At 47.6% G+C, this 21,238-nt stretch overlaps 1 protein-coding gene across 3 annotated transcripts in view; it reads right to left on the bottom strand.

Annotated features, from left to right (window-relative positions):
- Nucleotides 1-21,238, bottom strand: part of Itgae (integrin alpha E, epithelial-associated) — a 56,945-nt gene that overhangs the window by 30,101 nt on the left and 5,606 nt on the right. For 2 of the 3 annotated variants that reach the window (XM_017314299.2, NM_008399.3), the window contains exons 2-12: nucleotides 13,365-13,488; nucleotides 6,746-6,843; nucleotides 5,951-6,018; nucleotides 5,486-5,603; nucleotides 5,161-5,292; nucleotides 4,280-4,395; nucleotides 3,616-3,767; nucleotides 2,339-2,492; nucleotides 1,692-1,842; nucleotides 1,202-1,269; nucleotides 97-235 (exon numbers count right to left, since the gene is read on the bottom strand). In XM_017314299.2, coding sequence (XP_017169788.1) covers nucleotides 97-235; nucleotides 1,202-1,269; nucleotides 1,692-1,842; nucleotides 2,339-2,492; nucleotides 3,616-3,767; nucleotides 4,280-4,395; nucleotides 5,161-5,292; nucleotides 5,486-5,603; nucleotides 5,951-6,018; nucleotides 6,746-6,843; nucleotides 13,365-13,488 — 1,320 coding nt within the window. The remainder of the gene's footprint in view (nucleotides 1-96; nucleotides 236-1,201; nucleotides 1,270-1,691; nucleotides 1,843-2,338; nucleotides 2,493-3,615; nucleotides 3,768-4,279; nucleotides 4,396-5,160; nucleotides 5,293-5,485; nucleotides 5,604-5,950; nucleotides 6,019-6,745; nucleotides 6,844-13,364; nucleotides 13,489-21,238) is intronic. The other variant, NM_001361245.1, reaches the window with a different exon arrangement.

The raw sequence follows: 21,238 nt of genomic DNA, 5'->3' as shown, positions 1-21,238 counted from the left end.
CCACCTTCGCCCCACCCTCCTACTGTCCTAGAGCTCCTTTCTCTTTGCCACCTCCAGGCCCCACCCTCGTCCCACCTGCATCCACCCTGCCCTTACCTAGGTAGCTGTACTGTACAGTCCTGGAGTCCTCCTTGGCTGTCTGGTTTAGGAAGCAGCCCCGGCCATTCTGTGTGCTGTAGAGCAGCGCACCCCCAGACCAGTTAAAGGCCCCCACAGTGCCAAGCAACACCTGCCCCTGCAGAGGACCGAGAGGGCACCAAGTGAGTGGGAGGGACCCAGGGGCCAGAGAAGCAAAACTTCCTGGACAAAGAGGGTCTTCAGCGGCCAGGAAGGAAGACGGGTTGGCAAATACTGGGTTTTCTGCTCCATTCTCATGAGTCCGGTGAGTAACCCAAGCTCCAGAAGGTACCCTGGGACCCAGATTTTGAGCATTTTTGAACATATGGTCGAGTAAGATGGTACTCTTAACCTCCCCCTTTGTCCCCTGTGCTGTGTGAAGGTACTGTATCCTGCAGCATGAACCTATGGGGGGGGGGGCGCTTGTTAGTATGTGTGGTGTGTGTGGTGTGGTGTGTGTGTGTGTGTGTGTGTGTGTGTGTGTGTGTGTGCGTGTGCATGCGCAGATGGCATCTCTCACCTGCACAGAGGCCCCAGTTAGTGGGTGCTCTGTCTATTGTTCCCCTCCTTCTTCCTCCTCTGCTTCCTCTTCTCCCACACACTGGACAAAGCTTCAGCTTTATCAAACCACTTGTTTTCCTGACACACTTCGTTGTTTTGTTTTGTTTTGTTTTGTTTTGTTTTGTTTTGTTTTGTTTTGTTTTGTTTCTTTTTTTGAGACAGGGTTTCTCTGTGTAGCCCTGGCTGTCCTGGAACTCACTCTGTAGACCAGGCTGGCCTCGAACTCAGAAATCTGCCTGCCTCTGCTTCCCGAGTGCTGGGATTAAAGGCGTGCACCACCACCGCCCGGCTCTCCTGACACACTTCGACCAAAGCCGAATCTCAGTCCATACAGCTAAAAGAATGTCCCAATCCTTTAAGCACACAAGGTGACCTCCTATAATAAATCACTATTCTCTTGTCTATCTCGGTGGTCCAGACTGGGGAAGCTAGGCTCCTCCCACAGGGAAACTATGAAGCAGGAGCCCCCCAGCCCCCAGTGGCACATCTTGGGGAACCTGCCGGTGCTGAGTGGGCCACAAACCTTGTCCAGGATCTGGGCACTGAAACCAGTCTGTGCGAGTTGATATTGAAGGGCATCTCCAACTGTACCTGGAAGCCAAGGAAGCTGGTGAAACGCTGTGCCAACTGGCAGGGTAAGGCACGTCTAGGAGGGGCCGGCTGGGCCAGGCCCCCAGAGGGATGGCTATGCTATTTGGAGGAACAGTGCACTGAGCTGAGAACAGAGATCTGGGTTGTGCTTAAGTAAGTACTGTGGCTGAGCCTGGGCAGATCACGTTGTCTGCCTGGGCCTCTGTCTCCTCCTCTGTAAGTGCCTATTGGGATTCTGTTCTAGTCTTAATTGCTTTTCTACCACTGGCTCAGCAGAGCTTCATAGAGTCAGGGAGGGGAGCAGGGCTGGGGGTGCCATTGCCATTTTAGAGGTTAACAGCTTATGTCTCTGGGAGGTGGTCTCGAGGAGGATGTCCTGCTGAACGCTGGGGCGTTCTCACAAGGTCCGTGGGAGCCCTCACCTTCCATATGAACGATGTGTTGTTGCAGCTTGCTCAGCAGCCCATCCAGAGCTGAGTAGTTGGTCACCTTGAAAGTGTGGGCCTCTTTGGGGTCTGAGGCAATCAGCTTCAGTTCTCTGTAAGTGTTGTTATTCTTGAATGCATCACCCACCTGCATGAAGACCCCAGTCAGTGAGTGATCCATCACCGTCTCCTTCCTTCCTTCCTTCCTTCCTTCTTCCTTCCTTCCTCTCCCTCTTTCCTTTCTTGCTCATTGCCCTTCACTCCCAATAAAGCTCCACTTTTGGCAATGTGTTCCTGACACACCTGTATCTCCTCAGCATCCCCTCCCCACCTACAGAGCCCGATGACTCTCCCCTGTGTATTAGGCCAGATGTTCATGTTAGCTACCAGGACTCATCTCAGTGGTCTCCCTAGGAACCTTTGTACAGGCTCTCCCCATCCTGTTCAGCCAGTGAGCTATGCCCACCTCAGGATGAGCCTTCTGTAGGACCCAAGAAGGAGGGAGGCCTGTAAGAGCAGGTGGCCAGGAGAAGAGGAGTAACTGTGAGTAGAGAGGGTTTGGATAGGATACACAGTCTCCACTGGGCTGCTCCCTTACCCAGTCTATACAGAGTCAGGTTTGCCTCCCAGCTCTTAGTGCTTACCCCAATGGCAAAGCGCACAACACCCTGCATCTTTGGGGAGTTGATGACAGTCGTAAGATTGAGAGGGTCCCCAAATATGTCACCATCAGTAAGTACCACCATGACCTTCAATGCTTTTTTTCTGGAGCCACGGCTTGGAATGAAGATATTGTCTCTTAACAGGAGAGAGAATGGGGACAATTGTCTGGAAGGCTCTGGGTAAGTTTTCATTCACTGATCAGCTAAAGTTAAGGAGCCCCTGCCCCGGAAGAGGGCGGATTTGCATCACACAGCAAGGCATAAGCTGCACAGCTACACTTCATCTGCTCCACATTGTAAGAGCACCATGTCTGCCCCATTTATGTGTACCCAGTATGGAATTTTAGGTTAAAAGAACAGTCAATATTTAATTTTTAATTTTACTTCTATAAAAAATTGAATTTTCTGAGTTTCTTGCTTGTTTGTTCTGTGGGGTTTTGTTTGTTTGTTTGTTTTGACTTTTGTTTGTCTGTTTTGGTTTTTGGGTTTTGTTTTTGTTTTTTGAGGCAGGGTCTCTCCGTGTAGCCCTGGCTGTCCCGAAACTGGCTATGAAGATCTGTCCTCAAATTCACTTTTGGGGTTTGAGGCACAACTTCCCAGCCTCCTGAGTGCTGGCATTATGGATATGTGTCACCTTGCCTAGTTTCAGGTCCTTATGCATCAGGCACTATTATAAATATAGTGCATAATTTAACTATTTAATTCTCACAAAATCCTAAGAAGCAACAATTTGTGTTATCTTCATGTTAGAAGTGAAGAAGCAAAGCACAGTGGTGGCGCATGCCTTTAATCCCAGCACTTGGGAGGCAGGGGCAGGTGGATTTCTGAGTTCAAGGCCAACCTGTTCTACAGAGTGAGTTCCAGGGTAGCCAGTGGCTATACAGAGAAACCCTGTCTCGAAAAAGAAAAAAAAAAAAAAGGAAGGGAGAGGAGGAGGAGGAGGAGGAGGAGAGGGGGAGGAGAAAAAGAAGAAGAAGAAGAAGAAGAAGAAGAAGAAGAAGAAGAAGAAGAAGAAGAAGAAGAAGAAGAAGAAGAAATTTAAGTAATTTGTCCAAGATCATACAAGAGCAGCTAGGATCTGAGCCCAGCAGCCTTCTCCTGGGCACTCCTGAGCATCTAACAGCAGGAAGCCCTTGAGGGAATTACAGAAAGACAGGGAGTCATCCCCACAGCCCTTCTCAGCACCCTAACTTCCTCCTCCCACAGTTCCACCCAGCCATCCCTCTATACACAGAGCCTCTCCGAGGCACTGGACTCACAGGACATGCTGCATGGCTGAGGCGGTCTTAGTGACTTCCTTCACTTGAACGATGCTCTGAACTTTGGCAAGGGAGGCGTTAATGTCCCGGCTCTCTTGAAGATCAAACTCAGTCTGGATCACGGCCCCATACTGCACCAGGGCAAAGTTGCACTGGAGAGCAGAGGGGGTGGAGGGAGTGATTGGACTGTAATATAGACACCTCTGCCCCAGAAGCACAGGAAGAAAGCACCTGTCTACTCTGATGTCCCTGAACACAAGGAGACACTAATGCAAAGGGAGGCCTCCAGCCAGGCAGGCACAGGCAGAGGAGAGTGACTTCTCTCTGGATCTGTGTCCCCATGAAGACCCCTCTATACTGACTATAGGTTCTGCATGTCACTTTCTTTGGCCAGTGGGACATTAAAATGTACTGGGACACTGAAACGTTCATGACTACTACAAATGAGTAGGGCCATCTCAGTCCATCCATCCCTAGTCAGGCAGGCAGATACCTATGGCAGTGTGGTAGCTCCAGGCAAAACTGACAGAAGAGTCACCCAGCTGAGCTCAGCAAAATAATACCTGAAGAGCTATGAGCAAACGAAGGGGGGCCATTCTGAAGCTGGTACTTAGATACCGATGTGTGCATAAGTGAGGAGACCCCAGCCCTCAAGGAAGCCCACCTCAAAACACTTCTCATAGAAGTTCCTCATCATGGTAGAGATGAAATTTTTGGCCTTCTGGAAGTCTGAGGGTTCAATGCTTCCTGAGCCATCCAGGACAATAGCGATCTCAGTGCCTGGTCAGGACGAAGGCGTGGGTGAGCTTCCAGGCAAGAATAAGGGCAGCATGTTCTGCCCTGTAAGGCACCCACCCACACACATACACAAAATACTCAGACTCCCTGCCTGCAGTTCAGTTCAGGGAAGAAGCCAGGGAAGCTCCTGAGAATGGAGTGCTCCCCTTCCTACCCTGTACCCCAAGACCCTGTATCCCTGGCTGTCCTAGAGCTAGCTCTGTAGACCAGGCTGGCCTCTGACTCACAGAGATCCACTGGCCTCTGCCTCCTGAGTGCTGGGATCAAAGGTGTGTACTACCACCATTCTTACCTTAAAGGTAAAGAGAGATCTAGAACCTGGTTCTGACTACGATGGGAATCACTCCCATTTTGGTGGCCTCAGTTTCCCCATCTTTAAGCAGGGCCAGAAAGAAGGCTAAGCTGGTAAAGGAGCTTGCTGCCAAGTCTGATGACCTGAGTTTGATTCTCTGAAACTCACACAGTAGAGGGATAGAACTGACTCCTGCAAGTTGACCTCTAACCTCCACATGTGCTCTGTGAAACAGGAGTATGTTTGGCACACGTGCGCATGCACATACACCTCACACACAACGAACAAACACACAAATAAAGGTTTTTTTAAAAAATTGAGGAGACAAGGCTGGGACTTGCCATACCTATAGGACCTAGCCACTGTTCCCCATCTTCTAGATCTGAACACACTTGATTCCAGAGGCCATTAGCCTAGGGGTTCATTATGGAGGCCCCTAATCTGCCTCTTCTTACCATCTTCCTCCTCGTCTTCCTCCTCCACTGTCCGGCGTCTCCTGGCTGACTTCTTCTCCTCCCCTGTGCTGCCTCCTTTGCTTCTACAGTAGTCACCAGAGTCCACATGTGCTCCTGGATCCAGGAACCCTTCTTTAAGAAGCATACAGATAAGACACAGAGTCAAAAGAAACCTTGGGGACAGCTGCCTGCCCCCAAGACAGGGATCATTAGCTCGTCCCTGACCAGGACCCTGAGCTTGCTTGTCCCATGCTAGGGACAAGTGTCTGTCTGCCTCTGTTGTGAGCTGGTGTTTCTCCTTGGATCCCTGTTTTCTGATCCTTACCGAGGTCAGAGAAGTAGGCTTGGGCCTGGAGGTCCAAATTGGGGGTGAGTAGGCTGCAGGCACCCGTGAGCTCTGAGTTGAGGCTGCGGAACTTCCGGGCCTGTACCTGAATGCACACCTGGAGAGAGGGAGAAGGGGAGGAGCAGGCAGGTGGGCGGGATCAGCCAAATACTTCCTAGTCACAGCCACTGTCACCCCCATTCCAGAACACAGTGGCTCAACCACTTAGAGGTCAGAGGAACAGCTGCCTCACTCCTCAGGGTCAGATATCAGGTGCTGGAGTCAGAAATGCAGTCAGTGGGCACTAGCTGGGTCAGACTTGGCATCACTATAGAGGTCAGACCACAGAGAGACGACAGCATAACAATAGGCTTGGCAGCTCCATAGTCATCCCCAGCACCAGGAGGAGCCAGCACCAGTTCCCCCCCACCCCCACCCCCGGGGCCCTTCTGCCTATGTACTCACCAAAACACCATTGTGGTTCCCGACCAATGTCACTCCCTGGTACCTGCCCTTTGGCATACAGATGTGCTCTGAAAAAGTTAAGGCAGGGAAGGGTGAAGGGGATTCTGGGAGCCCACCATCGACCCAAGGTCAGGGCCACAGGGATGCTGATGTCAACAGCCTCAAGAAGCTAGAGTTAGAGGTTCCATGGACCTGAGTAGTTTGGGTATGCCAGGATGCAGTTCCTTTCCCAACCCCCTTTACCATCTCAACAAAGAACCCACTGCCCAGCCTTGACAACCAGGGATGGGGATTCAGAAATGACTGCCACCTGGGGCTCCTGGTGTGTGTGGGACTGGGGGCAGGGGTCAGCAGGCTGTAGGTGCCTATGAGCTCTGAGGTAAGGCTATGGGGGCTGGCCACTGGACGTGGACTTGAATATCTGCAGAGAGATCTAGGAAGACTCCCAGTGTCAACCTTGGGTTTACACACATGCCCACGTGAACACATGTGAACACACAGAGACACATGAAAATGTGAACCGGTTACTTAACACAGTGCCAGGCTCATGGCGAGCACTCAGTGAGTGTTGGCTCCAGATATGTCATTAGGACTGTCTCCGGAGAGTCAGGCTGGGCTGTGACAGTGGATAGCATGAGCCTAGGCACTGGGGTTCAAGGCTCACTATGGGGCTGGGGGCCAGAAGTGGTTGGGCCGGATCAGGCAGGACTGGGATTGGAATAGTTTGAGCTGAGATTATGTGAGGCTACTAAAAGGTATCCTGGGGAGCACGCTGTGGAGGTGGGGTTGGCTTACCCACTGGCTGGCAAGCAATTTCATCTGGACTGATGGATATAGCGCATCGATACAGGGCGGCTGTATTCCTGTTGGAGCTGCGTCTGGCTACCAGGAGGCTAAGCGGATGAGGAGACAGCAAAGATAAGCTGGCTAACATCTCCTTTCACCTCCTTGCCTGTCCAGGCCCAGTCTTCCTATTCCTGCCTGAAGAAGAGGCCCAGACCTGGGTATGACAAACAGCTTTCTAGCCCAGGCCAGCAGACTCAGCATTACTGGGAAAGCACTTAGTGAGCCTCTACTTCTACATGGCTCCAAGTAGTTCAATGTAACCCCTGTCTGCCTGCCTAACTGTTTGGAGCACTAGAAAAGACTCCTGTCCTGTGGAATGGAAGGGGGAAACCAGGAAGTCACAGGCCAGAATGCCAGTCCCTTGAAGGGCAAAGCTGACTGGAACATATTGCTCATCTGACCTTAGCATTTCCTGACTAGGAAGTAGAGGTTTGGGGAGCTGATGAAGGCAGCTTGAGGAGATGTCAATCCTGCTGTGAAGTTCTTGTCTCCCAGAGGACAGGGTCAGCTTAAACAGTCCCTATTACACTGCTCCGTGGGGCCTGGGACTTGGCTGGCCTGAGACTCAGGGTGACTGCGCATCCATGACTGGAGTTGCGAGCATAGTGGGAGGGAAGGGGATCCAGAGACTGGTAATTGTGAGCCAAGTCCCAGGCCTTCGTGGTGACAGGAGGCTATGGAGGGCTTTGTCAAGGGGAAGCACATGATTAGTCTGTGCTTTTGAAAGGCCATGGTGTGGCTCTGGAGGCCTAGGAGACAAGATAACACAGGAGGAGGGGCAGGGTTTCTCTGTGTAGCCCTGGCTGTTCTGGAACTTACTTTGTAGACCAGGCTGGCCTCAAACTCAGTAATCTGCCTGCCTCTGCCTCCCAAGTGCTGGGATTAAAGGCGTGCCCAATCTCTACCTCTCCAGCGTGCCCTGCTCACTCAGAGAAAGACCTGCAATGTATGCTGTGGCCTTTAACAACTTTACGTCCTGGTCCTTTCCCCCTCAGGCTCACTTGCCAGCTGTCCTTTCTGCCTGGAAGCCTGGCCTTCCACTCCCTAAAACTGGTTCATCCTCATCTCCGTACTCTGCGCAACCGCCACCCACGCCTGCTGCTTTCTCCAAGGGGCCCCCGCCACCCACACCTGCTGCTGTCTCCAAGGGGCCCCACCTCACACTCTAGTTACCCTGCTCTGACGTTTCCCATCTCAGAACTTGTCACCACCAGACCGTAGCTTGCTTCCTGATTTCCCTATGTTATCATCCATCTCCTCCACCAAGCAGTTCCCCAATAGCCTTGTCTTCCTTGTTTATCACACAATTACGGAGGCTTAGAACAGTGTAAGGGCTTGGTAAACACTTGTTGAATGACTTGCATGGTTGTACAGGCAACGGCTGAGGGGTTGATCTGGGGCATTGGGCAGAGGGGTAGGTGTCCGAGTCCCCAAGTTAGGTCACTGTTCCGTAACTCTGCCTCCCTCCCCAGGCTATCTTGGCCCAGGCCCAGTCCCTTTCCTCCTGTTCCCAATGGTAGATTAGCTCATAACTGTTCCTTCCCAGAGCACGTAGAACAGCCCTTTGCTCACCCTGTTTCTTCCTGTGGTGCCTTTTCCTCCCTTCTCCTGCAGAGCAGCCTTCCCAGGTACCAGCTCAAATCCTCCAGTCGCCCTAACTACTGCATTCCCACTCCCATGCCTGATCTTTGTTTCTATCTTGGTTCTGAGCTCTGGAGAGGCCACCACATGCAGCTGTGCAGACTGCACACTGCAGATCCCCAAGACGGTCACCCGTAATGTGCAATCCTGTGGCCTAAGGCCCAGTCTGTGTTGCTCCCAACCCTTTTATGACTGGCAACCTCCAGGTCTGCTGACTTAGTGACTAGCAAACCAGCTAGCCACAGACTGACAGACCAGTTATGCCAGAGGCTGCCATTGGCTGCCATCCCCAGGTTCTGGGATCTGCTCTGGACTGGGTACATCTCCAGGACGTCTCATCCACCTCCTGCCTTCTCCCAGCTGGCAGTCTTACTCCATAATTCAGAAAGTACGGGAATTGTGAGGGGCATAGTACTCTCACCCTGGATGTGAGAGCGGCTATCAGCCTGTTCCTTTCTCTATGGTGAGCTGGGCCAATCAGTTGGTGCATTTCCTGCCCCCTGCAGCAGGCTCAGAAACCCAGAACTGTCTCCACCACTTCCTCCTGCTGACAGTGCAAACCCCCAAGCCCCTCTGCCTTAGCAGGTATTCAGGGAGCCCCACTAGGTTCCCCATCTCTTGACAGCTCCCAGCACCCTATTCATTGAGAGCTTTAAACACAAATACCCCCCCATCTACTTTGACCCTTGGGCCTCTAAGGGAGGGGACAGTAAGATTGTGAGCCTAGGGCTGGTAAGGGACCCACTGGGGTAGTGGTAAAAGATGATGAGGCAGGAAATGGCCACAGATAACTTGACTAAAATCCGTTTATGTAGTGAAAACAACTTGGAAAACAAAATGCAAACTCAACCTCCCTTTATAAACCTGATCAAATAAATCACCCTGGCTGTGGAGTAGAAGTACCAGGGGGATTGGCCCCATGCTCACCATCAGAGCAGTTGTCACCACGAAAAACTCCAGCCTCAGACGGTACCACTAATGGGGCTGGAGGACTTACTGCTGTTTGAGGATTGTGTTGTAACATTTATATCGAGTTAAAAAACCAGGCAGAGGGACTGAAGAGATGGCTCAACGGTTAAAAGCACTAACTGTTCTTCCAGAGGTCCTGAGTTCAATTCCCAGCAACAACATGGTGGCTCACAACCATCTGTAATGGGATCTGATGTCCCCTTCTCACCAGAAGACAGCTATAGTGTACTCATATACATGAAATAAATAAATAAATCTTTGAGAGAGAGAGAGAGAAAGAGAGAGAGAACAGGCAGAGGGGAGCTAGAGAGATGGTTCAGCAGTTAAGAGCACTGACTGCTCTTCCAGAGATCCTGAGTTCAATTCCCAGCAACCACATGGTGGCGCACAATCATCTGTAATGGGATCCGATACCCTCTTCTGATGTGTCTGAAGACAGTTACAGTGTATACATATATATATATATTTTAAAACCCAGGCAAAACTGATAGAAACACAGAGTTGGGGTGGCAGGACTGACTGTCAATGAGAGGTGTCTGGTGCAGAGCACGGGACTCCCAGGAGATTTTCCTAGTGCTTGTTTTTTGTTTGTTTGTTTGTTTGTTTTTTGTTTTTTGTTTTCCAAGACAGGGTTTCTCTGTATAGCCCTGGCTGTCCTGGAACTCACTTTGTAGACCAGGCTGGCCTCAAACTCAGAAATCCGCCTGCCTCTGCCTCCAGAGTGCTGGGATTAAAGGTGTGCGCCACCACGCCCGGCTTTGTTTGTTTGTTTTGTTTTTTGTTTTTTGTTTTTTTTTTTAGACATGGTCACTCTGTATATCCCTGACTGTCCTGGAACTGACTGTGTAGTCAGGCTGGCCTCAAACTCACAGAGATGCCCTGCCTCTAAATGTATGGCTTCCCTGGCGTTTTTGATCCAGATGTTGCTTATACAGATGGCATGTTTTATGAACATACATTGAGCCGCAATAGATTGAACTTTCATATATGGTTATGTCAATACAAAAATTACCAGAACAAAATGCAATAAAGGTCAATGGTTTTGTTTTTGTTTGGTTTTTGAGATAGACTCTCACCATGTAATTCTAGCTGGCCCAGAATTTGCTATGTAGATGAGACTGACTTTGAATTGACAGACATCTGCCTTCCCCTGCCTCCCAACTGCAGGGATTAAGGGCATATGCCACCGCACCTGACCCAAACATCAACTTTAATTATCTTCCAGCAGCCAAAATCTTTGACCACATTCTCACTGTTCTTGCTTCAAACCCTTCCAGCTCTTCTGGAACTCCATGCAATGAGGTACAGCCAGCCTCTCCCATGATCCTCCACGGCGTTCAGTGTCAGGCATTTTCTTAGCCAGCTCTCTTGCTCAGGACAGCCTCCAGGCTTTTAGCCAACCTATTCTCTCTTCTCCTCTCTGCCTGGACTTCTTTTTCTCAGCCCTTCTCATGCTAACTTTGATCACACACACACACACACACACACACACCCCAAATCCTGGCACAGACACTGGAAGTGGCCCTTGTTCACATTCCTGCAACCACCATAGCTGTTAGCATTATCATCATTGTGAGGCTTGTCTGAGTCTTTCATGAGCCCAGCAGCTCCTCAAGGACAAGAGCCCCTTTTTGAGGGGATGTGGGGCCCAGGGTCTTACTATGTAGTCCAACATGGCCTGGTTCACTATGTAGACCAGGGTGGCCTCAAACTCACAGAGCTCTGCCTGTCTCTGCTTGAGTGCTGGGATTGAAGGTGTGTGCCCATCCTTGATTCCCTCTCTGCTTTACACCACACCTTTTATCTGGCACTGGGCAGCTGCTTTATAAATATTCACTGAATGAATAAAATGGATCTGCCCTAACCACTTATATCTACTGATGAACTCCACTCCACCAACGGAGCCTTTATGACTTCCAAGCTATTCATGTCAATAGACACCTGCTATTTTCAACTTTAATACTGATGTTTCAGTTAAGAGTGCACAGAAATAAGCAAATAAACAGACAAATAATAAATAAATCCTTTAAAAATAATTTGGAGGGGTGATGCATGCCTTATCCTGACACTTGGAAGGCAGAGGCAGAGAAGAGAGTTAGTTCTTTCTTAGCATGCAGGAGGTCCTGGGTTCAAGCCATGAACATGAAAACAAGAAACATGAAAAAAGAAGACAAAAGGAAGAAAAGAAAGAATGAAACAAAGAAGAAAGAGAGAGAGAGAGGAAGAAAGAAAAGAAAAGAGAAAAAAGAAAAAGAGAAGGAAAGAAAGAGAGGAAGAAGAAAGAGAGAGAGAGAGAGAGAGAGAGAGAGAGAGAGAGAGAGAAAAGAAAAGAAAAGAAAAGAAAAGAAAAGAAAAGAAAAGAAAAGAAAAGAAAAGAAAAGAAAAGAAAGTACCTAAGTTAAACCAACTCAACTTTAGAAGCTACTCTGGTAAAAACAGGAAATCAGAGTGGGCCACAGATAGGACTTTACATACTGAGTTTTTTTCGTCTATGCAGATCTTCCCCTGCCTCAGCAGTGTGCATGAGCACCCGTATCTATAGAAGACATACCTCTAACTTGCTTTGGCCCTGCCCCAGTGTGGAGGCTACCTGAACCAAAGTGTGTGTATGTGTGTGTGGGGGGGGGGGGGCGGGGAGGGGAGCTCTGTGTGCTTTGCTCACAGGGCCTGGCATACAGTGGAGGGGCTTAGCACACAGTAGGAACTCCATCAGAACTTGGAGTGAATGACATCCTGCCCTCTCATCTCACATTTTCAGGCTGAATATAATGCTACTTCCACTCACTGCTTTGACCTGATTTTGATTTCATGCAACCACACTTTTTTTTTTTTTCATGTTACAAGCACTGCCAATGTCTTTATATCAGGGCTAGGAACAAAAATCACTAGTAGACTGTGCTTAGCATGCTTGACATCGTGGGTTCAATTGCCAACATCACATACACACACACACACACACACACACACACACACACACACACACACACCCCACCACCACCACCACCACCATCATCATTATCTACGTGCCTGGGGCAGGGACCCTGGCATAGAACAGATGCTTAAAATGTGTAAGGTCCCGGGTTCAATTCCAAGCTCCACATTTGTTTTTCCTTTTGCATGGGCCTGCATATCTCTCTAGAGCTGGTGCCTGGGTTACAACTGCTGCACCAAAGGCCACTGTGCGCCCTTGACCCACCAGGCATGGCCACGCTGCTCTCCAAGGCAATGGCGCCAACACATTCTCACACATTCCTGTTTTACCCACCGCATCCTCGCCCACACAGCCCTCAGATCTGACAGTTCCTTCCCAGCCAGCGAGTGGATACAGATGAGAGTTTCAAGACATGAGGCAGTGTTTCTCACAGTTCAGTTTGGCCACAACCCATGTAAAGAAAGCCCTTTGGGTCCATTTTCTCAAAAATCTCACAGCAAACCTGTGAGTTCCACAAATCACCTGTCGGGAGGCAGGGGAGAGAAACTGAGGCTCGGGGCTCAGTACCTCATTGAGCTTGCTCAGTGAATACAGAGAGGTGCCTCTGAGCCATGAGCCTCAGACAGTGCACTCTTAACTTCAATGGCTGAGCCTCGTAGTCTCCATTTAATTAATTAGTTAATTGATTATTGTCATTTTCCAACTTTCCTGTGTTGAGACCATGTAACTTTTATAAGTCTGTAAAGACCCTTGGTGAACTTCATTTTAAAATATTATTTAAGGTTCCTTTCCTTGGCCCAGTGTAAGGAAGAATGAATGAGCCGAGGACAGGGGGCTCTGTGAGCTGCCCGGGCTGGTCTGGGATCACAGTCCCCAGCTTTCTCTCTTTGGCTGTGTGTCATTCACCAAGGGAAATGGATGCTGCCCAGGATATGAGGTGGGATATCACAGCCTTCTCTGAGCTGCACCTCAGTCATCTTTAGGACCACCCTAGTCCTCACTCTTCCACATGGTGGCCCCGCTCACCAGGTCTGGTTGTTGCTGGGGTCTTGATGCAGAAGGGAGCTGAGCACAGCCGGTGCACCTGGCTGGAGTGCTGTGACCCAGGCCCAGTCCACATCCAAATTGAAGGCTCCCTGGGGCTTCAGGCCTGCAAGCAAAAGAGAAAAATGCCTGATGAAAGAAGCACTCAGTTGAGGTTGTGACTGTACCTGTGCCTGCGCCTGCCATCAACCCGCCAGATCCTGTGGTGCCATCACCTCACTATGGAGAAGAAGAAAGGAGCCTCCATGTCCAGGAATACCTTTCCCATCAGGAAGGAATGGTTGTGGGTGTGTCTGACTAGGTCTCTCTCCTAAACCAAGCCAGCTGCTCCAGTCCCAGGGAAAGCACTCTCTGAGGAGCGAATACTGACCTTACACCTCCTGCTTTGTGATTTTCACACCAGTCACAGGGCTCATACTGTGTCCTGTACCAAACTTAACAGTGATCCAGAGCCCCCAGAGAAAGTCTATAACTTTACAAGTGACCCAAAAAGAAGCACAATGTCTTTAAAAATATCTTCTAAGAATGTTTAATAGTTAGTACCTTTCAACCCTGAACTGGAAACAAGCCAGATGACAACTGTGGGAGAGCAGATGAAGCAGCCATGTTCATATGATGGAAAGTTCACATGATGGAAAGTTCATATGATGGAACGTTTGTATGATAGAATGTTCACATGATGGAAAGTTCATATGATGGAAAGTTCACATGATAGAATGTTCACATGATGGAACGTTCGTATGATAGAATGTTCACATGATGGAATACCACTAATCAAGAGTGGAAAGGAGCAGACTGAGGCACAGAGTGACCCTCGACTCACGGTGCCCAGTGAAAGAAACCCAGGGGCCTGAAAAGAACTACAAACAGTTCAGAGTGGTGGCATCCACCTTTAATCCCAGCACTTGGGAGGCAGAAGCAGGTGGATTTCTGAGTTCAAGGCCAGCCTGGTCTACAGAGTGAGTTCCAGGACAGCCAGAGCTACACAGAGAAACCCTGCCTCCTACCCCTACACCCTGCCCCTCAAAAAAGAAAAACTGTTTTAAGATCAATGATGAGGCCTTCTTTTTGTTCATACCAGTGACTTGCTTTAGATGAGTCTTAGCATTTGCTAGACAGTTTTCAGCTCATGAATCATTTTTAATTAGTGCTCATACTTTCTCTCTCTCTTTTTGTATTTTTTTTTTTATTTCAAGATCTTACATTACTTAGGCCAGCCTCAAACTCAGTTTTGGTTTGGTTTGGTTTTTGGTTTTTTGAGACAGGGTTTCTCTGTGTAGCCCTGGCTGTCCTGGAACTCACTCTGTAGACCATGCTGTCCTGGGACTCAGAAATCTACCTGCCTCTGCCTCCCAAGTGCTGGGATTAAAGGCATGTGCCACCATTGCCTGGCTTCAGACTCAGTTCTTTAGCAGAGGACAACTTTGACTTCCTAAAACTGCTTGCTGCACCTCCTGCTCGCTGGTACCACAGTCACACAGCACACCAGAGCTGGCTGTAGTCATCATTTATAGAAACAATCTTTAGCTTTGTTAATTTTCTCCATAGCAAGTTCACTTCCAGCTTCATCAGTGTTTGCTTATGCCTTTATTCCTTCCTGTACCAGCTTTGGGTTTGCTCTTCTTTTGGCTTATTGAGCTAGAACCTTCCCGGCTGGAGGGGTGAGCTGGTGGTGAAGACCACCAGCTGCTCTTCCAGGGGGTCAGGGGATCCAGGTTTGATTCCCAGGTGGTTAACGACCATCTGGAACTCCAGTTCCAGAGAACCTGATGCCATCTAGCCTCCACGGCTCTAAGTATGTATGTGGCTTGGGTGCACAAATATACATGCAGGCAAATTAGTGTGTGTGTGTGTATGGGCGTGCCCGCATGCATGTATATAAGGGTATCCATCATATTTCTCTGGAAGGTTTACATCTATAACAAAAATGGGGAGAGTACATTGGGAGAGGTTATGCTTAGTCCTGCTGGTTCTAGATGTTCCAGGGTGAAGTGGTTCCCAAGGGTGGCTTATCCTTCTCTTAGGAGAAGGGGAGGAGGAAATTGTGGTAGGAATTTGTAAGAGCAGGACAGGAAGGAGAGGAGGAAGTATTGCAATTGAATTGTAAAGAGAGTAAATTAATTAATTAATTAAGTAGAAAATAAAAGAAGAAGGAACATTGAGAAAAATGGGGAGAATAGAATTGTGTGCATATATGTGGGTTTTTTTGTTTTGTTTTTGTTTTTGGTGTTTGTTTTTTGTTTGTTTTAGGGTGGGGTTTCCTGCAGCATAGGCTGATCTTGAACTCCTAATGTAGCTGAAGATGAACTGAACTCCTGGTTCTCCCGTTTCCATCTTCCAGGCCTAGTTTCCAGGCCTGTGCCACCATGCTCAGCCTCTTTGAGTGTGTGTGAGATGTGACTGCGTTTCCTGGAATCACTGCTTTAAGTGAGTCTGCAGGTTCTGATTTCTCATATCTTAATCTAAGCACTCAGCGTTTCCTCTGTGATTTCCTCTGTGACTCTGGGTTGTTACCAATTTAGGCTCCAATTGAACTGCAGTTCTTAGAGGACGTGTTGGGTGGGGTGGCTAAGATAGCATAGTTTATATTATACATTTTATAGTGATAAAACAGTGTAAAATGTTAATATCTTGTTGGTAAGTGGAAATATTAGTTCATTGATATGTAACTAAAACTGAATAATGTTTTTAACATTAGATGATATGGTCTTTATGCTAATTGCATGTTTGAGTGTTGGCCATTTTTTACTTGATATTTTAGTTTTGGAGATTTTTGTAGGCTTATTTTATTTGTTTGGATTGTTTTTTTGTTTTTGTTTTTGTTTTTGCTTGTTTTGTTTTGTTTTGAGAGTGCTTCTCTGTATAGTCCTACCTATCATGGAACTTACTCTGTAGACCAGGCTGGCATCCAGTTCAGAGATCCTTCTGTCTCTGGGACTAAAGGCGTGCGCCACCATGTCTGGCCTTAGATGCAGTCTAAACGAGAGGATACTATACCAAATGTTATGCCAGTAACCTTGATAATTTCGATGAGATAGAGAAATTCCTTCAAAAACAAAACAAAAAACCAAAAACAACCCCTCAAAACTGGCCAAAAAAGAAATATACAAGATGAATCAGAGGGTTTTTTTTTTGTTTTTGTTTTTGTTTTTTTTAATTCATTACCAAGAACCTCAGAAAGAACACTAGGCACAAGGCCTCACTGATAAAATCTCCAAAATATTTGAACAATGAACAACAGGCTCATATAGACAGAATTCTCTGTGCCAGTGAATGGAAAAATTTTAAAAATCAGTTTCAAATTATTTTATGATGTCAATACAAGACTGACACCAAATGCTGACAAGAGTAGTCAACTGACAGCTGATCTCCCGCCCCTCGTGATGTGTGGCCCCGCCCCTCGTGGCGTCATAGATGTAAAACTTGTAGGGGAGATACCAGATCAACTCTATCTTGGGTTTAGGCTCCATCTTAGAGAATCTGACCTAAGGTTGAATTCGAGTTAACCAATAAACCTGGGCAACTAGCAAGAGTTTCCAAGTTACTCCCTAACAAGCCTGCACCCCCAAATCACTCCCTAACACGCACCAGCCAGGAGGAAAGCAGAAGTTAAGTTTATGCTTTGGCTCCCAGCACCAACCAATTATTTTAAAGGGCAACAAAATTCCAGAATAGCCCCCAGTCAGACGTGTGCCAGGCTAGAAACCCCCTTACTTGTCAGCTTGCCCCTACAAATACTTGCTTGAACCTGGGCTCGGCCTTCACTCTCCTCCCCTGCTGCCTCAGGGTTGGCGGGAGCCCAAGCTCGAGCTTGAATAACAACCCTAATTAGATCGCATTGGAATTAGCTCCTTGGTGGTCTTTTGGGGTTCATGAACGCTTTGAACGGGCACAACACAGGGCAAGGATGAAAATTATAAGCAAACTAGAAATAAAAGAAAATTCCTTTAATCTAATAAAGAACATCTCTAATAATCAAACAAAGCCCATGATTAGCAAACAGATTTTTAAAGACAGTCTTCATACTTAGCCCAGCCTGGCCTTGAGCACTGAGCTACATCTCAGCCAAAACGAATGTTTTAACAATGATGGGTTGTATAGCTAAATATGAAAAAGGAAATAATACACTTTTAAAAGAAATCATAGAACTTGTGGGTATACAAATATTTTTAAAATAAGACATAAATAAGCACAAATTATAAGGAAATAAGTGAATACCTTCTGTTTGCTAAAGAAAGAAAAAAGTCATTAAAGAATGAAACAAGGGCTGGAGAGATGGCTCAGCCAGTAGGAGCACTGACTGCTCTTCCAGAGGTCATGAGTTCAAATCCCAGCAACCACATGGTGGCTCACAACCATCTGTAATGGGATATGATGCCTTCTTCTGGTATGTCTGAAAACAGCTACAGTGTGCTCATAAATAAATAGATCTTTTATTTTTTTATTTTTATTTATTTATTTATTTTTTTTTTTTGGTTTTTCGAGACAGGATTTTTCTGTAGAGTCCTGGCTGTCCTGGAACTCACTTTGTAGACCAGGCTGGCCTCGAACTCAGAAATCCGCCTGCCTCTGCCTCTCCAGTGCTGGGATTAAAGGCGTGCGCCACCATGCCCAACTTAAATAGATCTTAAAAAAAAGAAAGAAAGAAAGAAAGAAAGAAAGGAAGGAAGGAAGGAAGGAAGGAAGGAAGGAAGGAAGAAAGAAAGAAAGGAAGAAAGAAAGAAAGGAAGAAAGAAAGAAAGAAAGAAAGAAAGAAAGAAAGAAAGAAAGAAAGAAAGAAAGAAAGAAAGAAAGAGGCCAGGCAGAGTGGTGCACACCTTTAATCCCAGCACTCAGGAGGCGGAGGCAGGCGGGTCTCAGTGAGTCACTGGCATGCAAATGAGTCTCCTGAGGCTCTTTATTTCGATTTTGCTATTTGCATGTGTGGGGCACTTGTATGTGTGTGCATATACATGCACAGGCTGAAATTGACATCAGGTTTCTGTCTTCCAGAAGTATTAAGGCTCTTGGTGTGAACCTGGAGCCAAGTTGCCTAAGGGGCTGTTTGTATGGAGGTTACAGGCAGGCTGCCACACCCACCTGAATCTCCGGGGATCGGAGGTCCTCACACTGGCACAGCAAATGTTTTGCTCAGGGAACCATCTGTCTCCTACTCTGGATTCTTACTCTTTTTTTTTTTTTCTGTGATTGTTTGTTTGTTTGTTTGTTTGTCTGTTGAGTCAGGGTCTCTATGTAGTCCCTGCTGGCCTTGAACTCAAACTCCTACTTCTGCCTCCAAAGTGCCAGGATTACAAGCCTGTACCACCATGCCCAGCCATACCCGAAGATCTTAAATCACAGGTCCTGAGTCAGGAAGACAGGGAAGAGCCCGAGAGCCTAACAAGCCTCCTCATTGTGAACATGTCTACAGCGGGTGGGTCCTTAGAGCTCATTTCAAAGATTTAGAATATTTTGGTAAAGAGGGGGAGTAAAAGAGACGCATCCAGTGCGTGGGAATCCTGAGAGCAGTGTCACATGTGTGACAGGCACGTGAGCTTGCTACCACTATCCAGCACACCTTCAGACAGGCTTGAAATCTTGTCATGAAAACCCTGCCACTGAGCACACCTTTAATCCCAGCACTCAGGAAGCAGAGGCAGGCGGATTTCTGAGTTCGAGGCCAGCCTGGTCTACAAAGTGAGTTTCAGGACAGCCAGAGGTACACAGAGAAACCCTGTCTTGAAAAACAAAAAACAAACAAAAACAAAAAAAACAAAAAAAAAAAAAAAGAAAGAAAGAAAGAAAAAAGAAAAGAAAAGAAAAGAAAAGAAACAAAAAGAAAAAAGAAAACCCTGCCACTGGATCGATTCCCAGTCCTGCCCGAGCCTGTGACAGGAGGATCTAAGAGCAAACAACTCCAGTTTACCATATATTGTCCCTACGCTAAACACTCCTGTGACCTCATCTACATCTTTCACTGGAGTTTGAGTGTGTATGGTGTATGTGCATATTCATGTGGGTATGTGTGCCGCTGTGTATGGAATCCAGAGATTGGCATCAGGTGTCTTCCTCTACCGCCACCACCACCCACCTTATTTTTGAGAATCTGATGCTTATTGGTTGGCTAGACTGGTTGGACTGGGAGCTCTGGGGTCCCCATCTGACTCTGCTCCTTTAATCCCAGCTCTAGAGTCACAAAAGCACACCTCTGCTCACAGCTTTTTATGTGGGTGCTGGGAGTCTTTATTCAAGTTTTCATGCTTAGAGGCAGAGGCAGGAATATCTCTGTGAATTCAAGGGCAGCCTGGTCTACACAGTGAGTTCCATCCAGCTAGGGCTACACAGTGAGACCCTGTCTTCAAAACAAAAAGTCCTATGTTTGCCCAGCAAACACTTTACCCACTGGGACATCTCCCCAGTCTCATGCTTCTATATTCCATTCCTTTATTTTTACTCTTGTCTTGCTCAGAATAATTTGTGCTGATTCATAAAAATGTATGGCCCTGTAATATTAAAGCCATTAAAATTAGGTAGCAGGGAAAAATGGATGGGAGGAAATCATGTTTTGGTTTGTTGTTGGTATTTTTTTTTGAGTGGGGGGGGGGGGGGTTTCGACAGGGTTTCTCTGTGTAGCCCTGGCTGTCCTGGCACTCACTTTGTAGACCAGGCTGGCTTGAATTCAGAAATCTGCCTGCCTCTGCCTCCGAGTGCTGGGATTAATGGCATGTGTCACCACTGCCCGGCCCTATTGTTTTGTTTTTAAAGGGAAGAATCCAATTAGACAAGGAAGGAGGTCAACCATTGCTTACATGTCTAACAATGAATCCTTATACTTCCTAAGGCAGCCCCACTTTGGACTCTGGACACAGTTCTGTGTCTCAGTAAATGCTTTATAACATATTATCTGGATAAATGTGTAAATGAGTAGAGACCACTCAATGTCATTCTTGGTGTCTACAAAACAGGAAAAAGAAACTAGTCTGGCCAAGTGTGGTGGCAGATCTCTATGCGTTTGAAGCCAGCCTTGACTACTTAGCAGTTTCCAGGATAGTTGGGGCTACACAGAGGGCTCCGTTTCAAAAAGCAAAACCTATTTGATGGAGCACAACTGTTATTTGTATTTAAAACAAGACACAGTTCCTTGAGCCTTGGCTTGGAGAAAGCATACAAACCTCAAGTCTCCCAGAGCTGCCATTCACTACCCTAAGCAACACAGAACAACCAGTGCTTGGGGAATCACAGACCATTCTGAGAACCCAATGAAAACATCAGAGCCTCTCTAGTCCCCACAAGTACACTGCATGCAGTATGATGCCCAGGACACGACATCCCAAAATATGTCCATAGGAGACCGGAATGAGTCTCAAAATACCCTTCTTCAACACCAATGAGCTGTTTTTTTTCTGAGAAACTACAGACAGAATAAACATACTAGCTCCAAAAGGCCTTTTTGCTAAAAACAAACAACAACAAAACGACTTTACATCTAGAAGGGGAATCCTCTTGAGTGAGTAGCCTCACGAAGAGGTGGGTTTTATTACCTGGACTGCATTGGCTGCATCTCCAGGTCCTTCCCCCACCCTCTCAGGACTTCAAGTCCCAGCAACTCCAGGTCCCTGCTCCTCATCTGCAGCTCAGGGTCCTAGAGAAGTCACCGTGCACTCCTACTTCTGCTGTTTTTATCTGACCCTGTTTTCTCCTGTTAATCTTCCTGATGTTCCTTTTGCTGCCATTCTAGACAGGGTTCCCCAGTCAGGACTCCCTGACAGACAGAAGGGAATGACGGTGTTCCCTGTGAATTCAGAGCTGAGGTAAGGGCTTGGGGTTTAGACTCAGCTTCCTTGACTGGTTTCTCCTTGGTGGCGCCTTGCGTCTCA

Source organism: Mus musculus, chromosome 11 (genome assembly GCF_000001635.26).
Source record: "Mus musculus strain C57BL/6J chromosome 11, GRCm38.p6 C57BL/6J".
NCBI lineage: Eukaryota > Metazoa > Chordata > Mammalia > Rodentia > Muridae > Mus > Mus musculus.
This window is presented reverse-complemented; position numbering and strand designations above follow the sequence as displayed.